Source organism: Carcharodon carcharias, chromosome 16, assembly GCF_017639515.1.
Source record: "Carcharodon carcharias isolate sCarCar2 chromosome 16, sCarCar2.pri, whole genome shotgun sequence".
NCBI lineage: Eukaryota > Metazoa > Chordata > Chondrichthyes > Lamniformes > Lamnidae > Carcharodon > Carcharodon carcharias.
The window spans coordinates 96,882,718-96,894,802 of NC_054482.1; the positions used below are offsets into that span (position 1 = coordinate 96,882,718).

A 12,085-nucleotide genomic window follows, 5' to 3' on the forward strand; every position below is an offset into this window, starting at 1 on the left:
GTACAAAAATAGTGTTTTGTCATTGGTGCTTTTAATTTGTTTGTTACAGTGCAAGTCTAAAAATGTGTCATCCTTTCAGCTATCAACTGGAAGTTTGAATTTCTTTTTTTTAAGTTACTGGTCTCTGTGGGGATAATAACACATAACTCAAAGAGGGAGATGGGAGAGAAACTCGAGAACAATGGGAGTTCAGAGTTAGGGCAAGGGAAACCTTGGAGGAGGTTTTTCCCAATGGGCATGGGCAACTGATTGGCTGCCCTCAGCATTAGTGATGAAGAAGTCCATGAGCTTGGCGCACTTGTTGGTGGTGACAATGGATGAGATAGGGGGAGGGGTTTATGAGGACAGTTTGCAACAGAGGAAAAAGCCTGGTGTCAACTTAGCATTCCAGGAACATCCTGGGATAGAGAGCAGTTTTTGCAAACAAGAATAGGAGCTGATATTGTTTTGCGTGGTCCAAAATGATCTGGCAGTGAATGGCTAAACCAGTTGACTGACATATTCTTTCAAGTCTGTATTCCTTGGACAACTGGAATGGAGATAAGGGCCATATCAGAAGGAACAGCCAGGGTGAAGGAGAATAAGGGTTTTGTGGGGACAAGGGCATCAGAGGTGGAGGTGAGGATGTGACTGAGCAAATCAGTAGCTGTAGAAATGTTAGACATAGCTAGACTGAAAGCTCAATCGTAAATGAATTAGGCGAGTGTTTTCTCAAGGGCATGGAAGTTGGATTGGGATGGGGAAGGGGGATATGAGTGGAGAGCAATACAAAGAAGTGATCGGAGGTAGCTTTATCTGTGATTGACATGATTGAAGTAGCAAGGCCATGCGAGATGGCAAGGTCAAAGGGGTGGCTGTGCATCTGCGTAGGGGAATTTATATGGAGGGAGAGGAAAAGGGTAAGAGGAGAGTCAACTCAGAGGAGACACAGCATGATGAGTTGAGATGGCAGCTGAAGTCACTGAGGATGAGAAGTCATTCAGTGCAGAGGGTGAGAGAAGAAGGCAGTAGAGATACCTTGGTGAGAATTTTTTTATGGTACCTGGGTGGGCAGTAGAGAATGAGGATTTTAAATGAGAGGTCAAAGGGGTAGAACAAGGTAAGCTGCTCACAGGAGGAGAAAGCATCAGAGAATTAAGGGGACAGGCCAAGATGTGATTTGGTGATCCACATCATCAATCTGCAGAAGAAGTGGTGAAGGTATAGCCAAGTGAGGAGACTTCATCCGGGGAAAAGGTTTCATAACCTGCTCAGCCAGGTTTATGTCAAAGCCATGATGTCAATGCAGTCATCCACAATAAGCTCTTAGATAGCAATGGCCATGTTCATAGGCATTCTGGAGGGGGATGCAGAGAGGAGTTGTTAGAGATCCACTGGCAGAGTCCATGCTGACCGCACTGGAAAGGAAGGGTGAGTTGGGTGGAGAATTTCTCCTCAACTCCCCTCTGGTCCTTCTACCAGTTACTTTAAATCAATGTCTCTGCTAAGGGAAATAGCTTTATTTTATCCACTCTATCTTAGCCCCTCAATTCTATACACTTCAATTAAATCTCCCCCCAGTCTCCTCTATTCCAAAGAAAACAACCCCAGCCTCTCCAACCTTTTCTCATAGCTAAAATTTTCCAATCCTGGCAACATTCTTGTAAATCTCCTCAGTACCCTCTCTAGTATGATCGGATCCTTCCTGTAATGTGGTGGCAAGAACTGTACACAGTACTGTAGCTATGGCCTAACCAGTGCTCTATATAGCATAACCTCCTTGCTCTTATATTATATTCTATAACTTGACTAATAAAGAAAAGTATCTCATATGCCTTCTTAACCATCTATTCAGCTACCTTCAGGAATCTATGGACATGTAATTCCAGGTCCCTCTACTTCTCTACCCTTCTCAGATTCCTATCATTTATTGTGCATTCCCTTTCCATGTATGCCCTCACCAAATGCATTATCTCACACTTCTCTGGATTGAATTTTATTTTCTGCCCATCTGACCAGTCCATTGATATCTTCCTACAGTCCATTGCTTTCTTACTCACCATCAACCATACAGCCAATTTTTGTGACATCTGCAAATGTCATAATTACGCCCCCTGTATCTAAGTCAAAATCATTAATAAAAACAAAAAAACTGCAGATGCTGGAAATCCAAAACAAAAACAGAATTACCTGGAAAAACTCAGCAGGTCTGGCAGCATCGGCGGAGAAGAAAAGAGTTGACGTTTCAAGTCCTCATGACCCTTCGACAGAACTTGAGTTCGAGTCCAAGAAAGAGTTGAAATATAAGCTGGTTTAAGGTGTGTGGGTGGGGGGGAGAGAGAGAGAGAGAAGTGGAGGGGGTTGGTGTGGTTGTTTGTCCCTACAATCACACCAACCCCCTCCACTTCTCTCTCTATCTCTCCCACCACCCCCCCCCACCACACACCTTAAACCAGCTTATATTTCAACTCTTTCTTGGACTCGAACTCAAGTTCTGTCGAAGGGTCATGAGGACTCGAAACGTCAACTCTTTTCTTCTCCGCCGATGCTGCCAGACCTGCTGAGTTTTTCCAGGTAATTCTGTTTTTGTTTTCAAAATCATTAATGTATACCATGAAAAGTAAGGGGCCTAATACTCAGCCCTGCAGAAACCCATTGGAAACAGCCTTCTGATTATAAAAACGCTCACCACTTTGCCTCCTGCCGCTGAGCCAGATTTGGATCCCACTTCCCACTTTCCCTTGGATCCAATGGGCTTTTAATTTTCTGGCAGTGTGGCATTTGAGGCTTTGTTAAAGCCTTGCTAAAATCCATGCAGACAACGCCAAACACGGAACCCTCATCGACACTCCTTGTTACCTCTTCAAAAAGTTCAATCAAGGGAGACAAATAAGACATGACCTTCCCTTAACAATTCCATGCTGACTGTGCTTTATTAATCCATAGCTTTCTAAATGGTGATTAATACTGTCCCTCAGAATTTTTCCAATAATTTGACCATCACTGAGATCAGGCTGACTGTAATTAAGTTACATAGATAGATTGGAGAGGTTGGGGCTGTTTTCCTTGGAGAAGAGAAGGTTGAGAGGAGATTTGGTAGAAGCATAGAAAATCTTGAGGGGGTCTGGAAAAAACAGATGGGGAAAAACTGTTCCCATTAGTGGAACGATCGACAACCAGGAGGTGCACATTTAAGGTAATTGGCAAAAGAAGCACTGAAAACATGAGGAAAAACTTTTCACGCAGCAAATGGTTGGGATCTGGAATGCACTGCCTGAGACTGTGGTGGAAGCAGGTTCAATCAAGACATTTAAGAGGGAATTGGATTATCGTCTGAAAAGGAAGAATGTTCAGGGCTACGGGGAGAAGGCCAGGGAGTGGCAGTAAGTAAATCGCTCCTTTATAGAAACATAGAAACTAAGATCAGGAGTAGGCCATTTGGGCCTTCGAGCCTGCTCTACAATTCAATATGATCATGGAAAATCCTCTTATCTCAATGCCATATTCCCGCTTTCTATCCATACTGCTTGATGCCCCTAATATACAAAAAACTCAATTTCTTGCTTGAAAATACCCTCAGTGACCCAGCCTCCACAGTCTTCTGTGGTAGAGAATTCCACAGGTTGACCACCCTCTGAGTGAAGAAATGTTTCCTCATCTCAGTCCTAAATGGCCTGTCCTGTATCTTGAGACTGTGGCCCTTGGTTCTAGACTCCCCAACCAGGGGAAACATCCTCCCTGCATCCAGTCTGACTAGCCCTGTTAGAATTTTATACATTTTAATCAGATCCCCTCTCATTGTTCTAAACTCCAGTGAATACAGGCCCAGTCAAACCAACCTCTCCTCATACACAGTCCTGTCATCCCCTATTGAACCTTTGCTACACTCCCTCTATGGCAAGTATATCCTTTCTTAGGTAGGGAGACCAAAACTGCATGCAATACTCCAGGTGTGGTCTCACCAAGGCCCGGTATAACTGCAGTAAGACATCCCTACTTCTGAACTCAAATCCTATTGTAATGAAGGCCAGCATACCATTTGCCTTCCTAATTGCTTGCTGCACTTGCCTATTTACTTTCAGTGACTGGTGTACAAGGACACCAGATCCCTTTGTACGCCCACATTTCCCAATATATCACTAGTCTGCCTTTTTTTTTCACACCAAAGTGTATAACTTCACATTTATCCACATTATACTGCATCTGCCATGTGTTTGCCCATACACACAACTTGTCTAAATCGCCCTGAAGCCTCCTTGCATCCTCCTAACAACTCACAACCCTGCTCAGTTTTATGCCATCAGCAAACTTGGAAATATTGCATTTGGTTCCCTCATCCAAATCATTTATATATGTTGTGAATAGCTGGGGCTCAAGCACTGATCTCTGTGGCTCATCACTAATCACCGCCTGCCACCCGGAAAAAGACCCATTTATTCCCACTCTCTGTTTCCGGTCTGTCAACCAATTCTCAATCCATGCCAGTATATTACCCCCAATCCCATGCGCTTTAATTTTGCCCACTAGCCTCTTATGTGGGACCTTATCAAAAGCCTTCTTGAAATCCAAGTACACCACATCCACTGGTTCTCCCTTATCTATTCTACTAGTTACATCCTCAAAAAACTCCAGTAGATTAGTTAAACATGATTTCTCTTTCATAAACCCATAATGACTTTGTCTAATCCCGTTAATGCTTTCCAAGTGTTCTGTTACCATGTCTTTTATAATACTCTAGCATTTTCCCCACTACTGATGTTAGGCTAACTGGTCTATAATTCTGTTTTTCCTTTCCCTCCTTTTTTAAATAGTAGGGTTACACTTACCACCCTCCAATCTATAGGAACTGCTCCAGAGTCTATAGAATTTCGGAAGATGACCACCAAATACATCCAATATTTCCAGGGCCACGTTGTTTAGTACTCTGCGATATAGCTTATCAGTCAGGCCCTGGGGATTTTTCAGCCTTTAACCCCATTAATTTCTCTAAAAACCTTTTTTTTTTAACTAATACTCATTTTCTTCAATTGCTCCCTCTCACTAGACCCTTGGTTCCCTAACATTATTTGTGTCCTCTTTTGTGAAGATAGAACCAAAATATGTATTCAATTCTTCTGCCATTTCTTTGTTCCCCATTATAATTTCCCCCGTTTCTGACTGTAAGGGACCTACATTTGTCTTCGCTAACCTTTTTCTTCTTCACGTATTTCTAGAAGCTTTTACAGTCATTTTTTATGTTCCTTGCAAGTTTACCCTCATACTCCATTTTCCCCTTCTTGATCAATCTTTTTTCTGCTTTTGCTGAATTCTAAACTGTTCCCAATCCTCAGGCTTGCTGCTTTTTCTGGCAATTTTATATGGCTCCTCTTTAGATCTAATACTATCCCTAATTTCTTTTGTAAGCCATGGTTGAGCCACCTTTCCTGTTTTATTCTTTGCTCCAAGCAGGAATGAATAATTGTTGTAGCTCATGCACATGTTCCTTATATATTAGCCATTGCTTATCCACTGTCAACCCTAAGGTTCTCCAATCCATCATTGCCAACTCGTGCCTCATACCCTGGTAGTTCCCTTTATTTAGATTCAGGACCCTAGTTTCAGATTCAGCTTCTTCACTCTCCATCTTAATGAACAATTCTATTATTTTATGGTTGCTCTTCGCCAAGGGACCCCGCACAATAAGATTGTTAATTAATCCTTTCTTATTGCACAATACCTTGTCTAGGATAGCCTGCTCTCTAACTGGTTCCTCAACGGATTGGTCTAAAAAAACTATCACATACACACTCCAGGAAATCTTCACCTCGGCATTATTGCTAGATCAGTTTGTCCAATCTATATGTAGATTAAGTCACCCATGATTACAGTTGTACCCTTATTGCATCTGTCTCTAATTTCCTGCTTGATGCCTTCCCTTATATCTCCATTACTGTTTGGGGGCCTATAGACAATGTTTTCTGCCCCTTGGTGTTTCTTATCTCCACCCAAACAGATTTCACATCATGATTTTCTGAACCAATATCCTTCCTCACTATTGCATTGATTTCCTCCTTTACCAACAATGCTACCCCACCTAATTTCCCTATTTTTCTGTCCTTCCCAAATGTTGAACACCCCTGGATTCCCACCCTTGGTCACCTTGTAGTCATGTCTCCATAATTGCAACTATATCATAACCGTTTATATCTATTTGTGCTGATAATTCATCTACTTTAATGTGAATGCTCTGAACATTAAGATACAATGCCTTTAGACTTGTGTTTTTAACCTTGTTACTCATCTTAGCTTTAGTTTGCACTATGACTCCATTTGTTTCACACCCTTGTTTTTTCTGCCTTCCATTTTTGCTTCTTACTTTTCTGTCTTTTGTTTCTATCCTTGTTTCCCCCTCCTCTCTCCCTGCTCATGTTCCCATCCCCCTGCCATTCTAGTTTAAACTTTCCCTGACAACAAACAACGCCCCCCCCCACCACCAAGTACATTGGTCCCGGTCGTGTCCAGATGCAACCTATCTTGTTTATACTGATCCCACCTTCTCCAGAACCAGTCCCAATGTCCCAGGAATCTGAATTCCTCCTCCCTACACCATTTTTTCAGCCACGTATTCATCTGATATCTCCTGTTATGTCTACTCTCACTAGCACGTGGCACTGGCAGTAATCCTGAGTTTACTAACTTTGAGGTCGTACTTTCTAATTTACATCCTAACTCCCTATATTCAGCTTGTAGGGCCTCATCCCTTTTTTTTTTACCTATGTTGTTGGTACAAGTATGTACCATGACCACTGGCTGTTCAACCTCCCCCATCAAAATGGCCTGCAGCCTCTCCGAGACATTATTGACCCTGGCACCATGGAGGCGACATACCATCCTAGAGTCTCCTTTGCGGCCACAGAAACACCAGTCTGTTCCCCTTACTATTGAATTCCCTATCACCATAGCCCTGCCACTCTTCTTCCTCCCCTCTTGCGCAGCAGAGCCAATGGTAGTGCCATGTACTTGGCTCCTGCTGCTTTCCCCTGAGAAGTCATCTCCCCAACAGTACCCAAAACGGTATATCTGTTAGAGAGGCGGGGGCGGCCACAGTGGACTCCTGTATTACCTGCCTTCCTCTACTCTGCTTGGTGGTCACCCATCCCCTTTCTGCCTGTTTAGTCTTTACCTGCGGTGTGACCATCCCACTGAACATACTGTCCATGATAATCTCAACATTGCAGATGCTCCACAGTGAATCCACCCATAGCTCCAGCTCTAAAATGCGGTTAGCCAGTAGCTGCAGCTGGACACACTTCCTGAACACATGGTTGCCAGGGACACTGAAAGTGTCCATGACTTCCCACATAGTGCAGGAGGGGCATATCACTGGTGAGAGCTCTGCTGCCATGACATCCCTTTAGATTAAGCTCGTTAGTTACTCCCTTTAAAGAATACAAATTACACTCGGGGCCTTATTCCACTCCAAACACTCCGACTACAGTCCAAAGTCCTCACCTTATTTTGTTTAAGCTAATGGACTGCAGCAGTTTAATTGGTAGAAAAAGTAGAAGTAGAAGTACTCACCTGACCCTATTTATCAATCAGCTGCCTCCCCTGTATCGCGTCGCATTTTGAATCGTGACATCCTTGCGCCGCTTTCAGCCCCTGGAACTCTCACTCTGTCCTCGAGCCACTTTCAGCTCCGAATCTCCCTGGAACTCTCGCTCTGTCCTTGTGCCACTTTCAGCCCCGGGACCACCACCTGCTCTTTTTAAATCTCTGCTCTTACTCTCAGCTCCCGTTCTTTTTAAACATTACCAAGGCTGCCGCTCCTCTCACACTGCCTCCCGGTCCCGCTGTGGGGGACCACCAGCTGCTTTATCTGCTCCACCTTTCTCGTGCTGTTTTATCTGCTCCCTCCTCTCACACTGTTGTATTTGACCCCCCACTTTCGCAGAGGTCTGTTTTGAGCTTCAGAGACCCAGCATAGACACAACAGGCCGAATGGCCTCCTTCTGTACTGTAACCATTCTGGCATTCTGTGATAATTGCTCAGTCTATTTCTCTCTTCCTTTTTAGGCAACTTTATGATAGTAGTCCTCTAAAACTATGCTGCTAGCCAGAGAGGATTGGAAAATGATAACCAGAGCATCCTTTGATACTCTTACCTCACAAAAATATATCCATTCCAAACTTAAAATCTCCTATCTTCCTACCATCCACTGCCTTTTGGGAGACAGATTTCCAGATTCCCACTACTGAATGAAAAATTGCTTCCTGATTTCACAACTGAATGGCCTGGCTTTAATTTTAAGATTATGCCCTCATGTTTTTGATTCCCCCACCAGAGGGAATAGCTTCTCCCTATCCCTTTATTATTTTGAAGATGTCAAAATCATGGTCAGATTTGTGGAATTTGATTCTCAAGGCATCAGTAAAATTCACAGAATACCATGTAATAAAAATTGAATTTGAATGATTTAGTCATATGTGGCCCTGATGTTGAACTCTATGTGACATGCTCAGCTCCACCTTTATAAAATACAGTAATCTCAGATTCTCTACCAGCAACAACATGGGATATTTCCTGGTAATATACTGAAACATTAAATCACTGGCTTCCTGCCAGTGTCATGTGGCTCCCTGGAATACTCCCCCTATCACACGTTTGTCAGTATGAGCAGGGCCATGGAACAGCTACTAGTTTGAGCTAATTCCTCAGTTAGTTCTGTCTTTCTTTGTATTTTGTATGGGCTGAGTCCCCAGAACAGAAGGCAGCATGGGCTGGATCTACATTGTTTGCAGCCCTATCATTAACCCTTCGAATATGGCTCCTCCCTGGGAACAAGGAATGGATGAACCTATACTTTACTGAGCTATCCAGTCCAAATGTTGAAGCTTTTTTACTTCTGGTTTCAAATGAAGGAGACTGAAATGTGAAGGAGACTGAAATGTGCACCCCAGATTTCCAACAGTTCACTACTAATCTGTTTAAAATGTCCTGAGCCAGTTCTTAGCCCAGCTGATTGAGGTGCTGGGGGAGCAAAGCACATTCAATTATTTAAAAGCCTGATGGTAGGTGATGCGGTGAATGTTTAAGTCTCTGGTTAAGCCTGCGCCCTGGGGCAGCCCTCTTCCACCGGCAGCAATACTGAATCTTTAATGAAACAATTTTTGCCAGGCCCACACTGAACAGATTGATACTCCATCTCAGAAAGTAGCTGCTCCATCATTGGATTAACTGCAACTGATTCCTACCAGGCCAGTTTTCCCCAGTACAAATCTACTGCATCTTCTTCGAAGAATTGTTTTCAATTTCACTCCCGGTGGAGTCACTCAGAAAAGGGAAAAACCGGCAGTTTCAGCTTTTCTCCCCCATTTTAAATGTTCTTTTCTGTCCTACAGAAACAATAACATCAAAGTGAACAAAGTACTTTGCTGAAGCTGTTACAAAGTCGAACAAAATGCAGCCTTTTGAATTTTCTAGTCTCTGTTAATGTTTAATATTAAACATTATAAATACATGCCAATTGTCAGGACCATGTGTGTATAGGTTTTAGTAAAAGCAAACTAATTTAATCACTTTTCCTTTTAATTGGCTATTTTTCAGCATTTGCCCAGCTTTGGTCCCTACTTGGAACAACGCAACAAGATTATAGCAGAACATAAACTGAAACAGAAGGAACTGAATGAAGTGATCCAGGAACATGATGAAGCACCATATACAGTCAAGAAACCCATTCCAAGAGTTCAGGTAATAAGAACAAAAATAGCAAAAACCTGCAGCTAAGTAACACCTTTAATGTAGAAGAAAAGGGCATAATATGCTTCACAGAGATATATGGAAAAATCGAACAGCAAGCCAGAGAGTGAGGTATTAGGAGGGGGTGACGAGAAACCTGCTTGACAAGCTGGCTTTTAAGGAGGGTCTTAAATAAGGAGAGGCAGGCAGAGGAGTTTAGAAAGAGAGTACCAGAATGTGGGACTTAAATAGCTGAGGGCATTGCTGCCAATGGCAGGGCAAAAGGAAGGGATCCTGGCACAAGGGACCAGGATCAGAACAGTTATAGGAGGATTGTATGGTTGGAGGAAGTTTCAAGGGAAGGGACGAGCAAGGCCTTAAAAGGAATTTAAATGAAAGAACGAGAATTTTAAATTTGAGGTCTTGGGTAACAGGATGGTATTTAGGTGAGCAAAGAGATGGGTGATAAGGGAGTGGGACTTGATGGGAGTTATGATACAGAACGCAGTGTCATGGATCAGCTGAAGTTCACAATAGTGGAAAATGGCAGATCAGTCAGGAGTGCATTGGAATAATCAAGTCTGGAAGTGACAGAGCATGGATTAGAATTTCAGCTGTATACAGGCAGCATTATGCAGGTAAATGTAGGCATTCTTTATGATGGGGAGGATCAGAAATCAGTTATAAACAGTCTGGTTCAGCCAGAGACATGAGGCAGATAGGGAATGGAATCAGTAAACAAGGATACAGAGTTTGTTGGATCCAAAGTCAATGGTTTTGGCCATACCAACACTTAGCTGGAGGAAGTTGCATCTCATCAAAGACTGGGCAACACAGGTAGAGTTGAGGGGCAGAGATAAGAGATGGAGAGGTGGAATCTGCATTCATGGGCTGAATTCCACTCCCCCACCACCCCCACCCCCCCGCCTCCCCAGTTGGGGGGGGTTGTGTGGGGGGGGGCGGGTGGGAGTGAGTGCAAACCCATTTGGCAATCCCGATCGGGTGTGCACAGCCCATTTTATATGGGCAGGCCAATTAAGGCCCACCCAGCGTGACATCCGCCCAGAAGCTCTGAGCAATCCCTGTGCAGGCGGGGTGAGTCCGGGCCTGCACTCTTCCCTGTGCTTGCCCACGAAAGAGTGTAGAAATCTCCCAAAGGCACAAAGGTGCCTCAGGGAGATTTGTTTAAGGTTCAAACATTTAAATAAAGAATTGAAAATATTTTAAGACATGTCCCCTCATATGACAGTGTCAAGGAACATTCATTAAAAAATGTGTTTAATTTATAAACACTTCATGAAACCTCATCCTGCCTTTCGATGAGGTTCCATGAAAAATGCGAAGGCTGCCTGGGCTCTTCGCCGGCCCACCAGCCTTAAGATTGGACGGGCAGCTCAGTTAATTGATTTAATTAGTTTTAAACAGGCCTTAATAGGCCATTGACAGTTCGTCAGGCATGCAGCTGAGTCAACTGCACGCCTGCCGAACTGAAAATCTAAATGACGTGCGGTGACATCAGGACACCTGCTCGATGTCACCGCATGTCAGTGAGCGGTCCCTGCCCCCACTCGCTGACTGGAAGATTCTACCCCTGCATCTTCAGTTGATGCTGCCAAGGGGAAACGTGTCGATGACGAAGTTGGGGGAGCCAAGAAAGAGATCTTTGGAGGTTTGTGAGTTGTAGCGGGCAGGAAGAGTACCAATTTTGGAGAAACTGTGGCTAGAATCGGATAGGTTAGAATGGAATCAAGTGAGGTTAGTCCCACTGAACTGGAAAACATAGGAAAGGCATTGGTGGAGGATGGTATGGTCCAAAGGCAACCAAGGTCCATGAGGAACACATTCACAGATAGTGTCATTTATTACTTTGGTTAGGGCAGTTTTGACCTTGTAGCAAGGGTAGGATCTTGTTTGGAGAAATTGAGACAGAATTGCTGGAATGAATTTGGGAAACAACATAAGAACATAAGAAATAGGAGCAGGAGTAGACCCTTCAGCCCCACAAGCCTGCCCCGCCACTCAATAAGATCATGGCTGCTCTGCCCCAGGCCTCAGCTCTTTTTTTGTGCCAGCTCCTCATAGCCCTCTACTCCTTGATATTTCAAAAATCTGTCAACCTCCTCTTTAAATACTTTCAGTGATCTACCCTCCACAACTCTCTGGGGTAAAGAATTCCAGGCATTTACTACCCTCTGGGAGAAGAAATTCTTTCACATCTCAATTTTAAATGAGTGTTCCCTTATTCTGTAACTATGACTCCTAGTTCAAGGTTCCCCCACTAGTGGAAACATCTTCTCAACATCTACCCTGTCAAGCTCCCTCAGAATCTTGTACGTTTCAATATGATCACCCCCTCATTCTCCTGATCTCTAATGAATAAAAGCCTAA

At 43.6% G+C, this 12,085-nt stretch overlaps 1 protein-coding gene across 1 annotated transcript in view; it reads left to right on the forward strand.

The window, feature by feature from the left end:
* Positions 1-12,085, forward strand: part of LOC121289338 (dihydropyrimidine dehydrogenase [NADP(+)]-like) — an 838,466-nt gene that overhangs the window by 794,245 nt on the left and 32,136 nt on the right. The window contains exon 21 of the mRNA XM_041208692.1: positions 9,566-9,709. Within this exon, the coding sequence (XP_041064626.1) occupies positions 9,566-9,709 (144 nt within the window). The remainder of the gene's footprint in view (positions 1-9,565; positions 9,710-12,085) is intronic.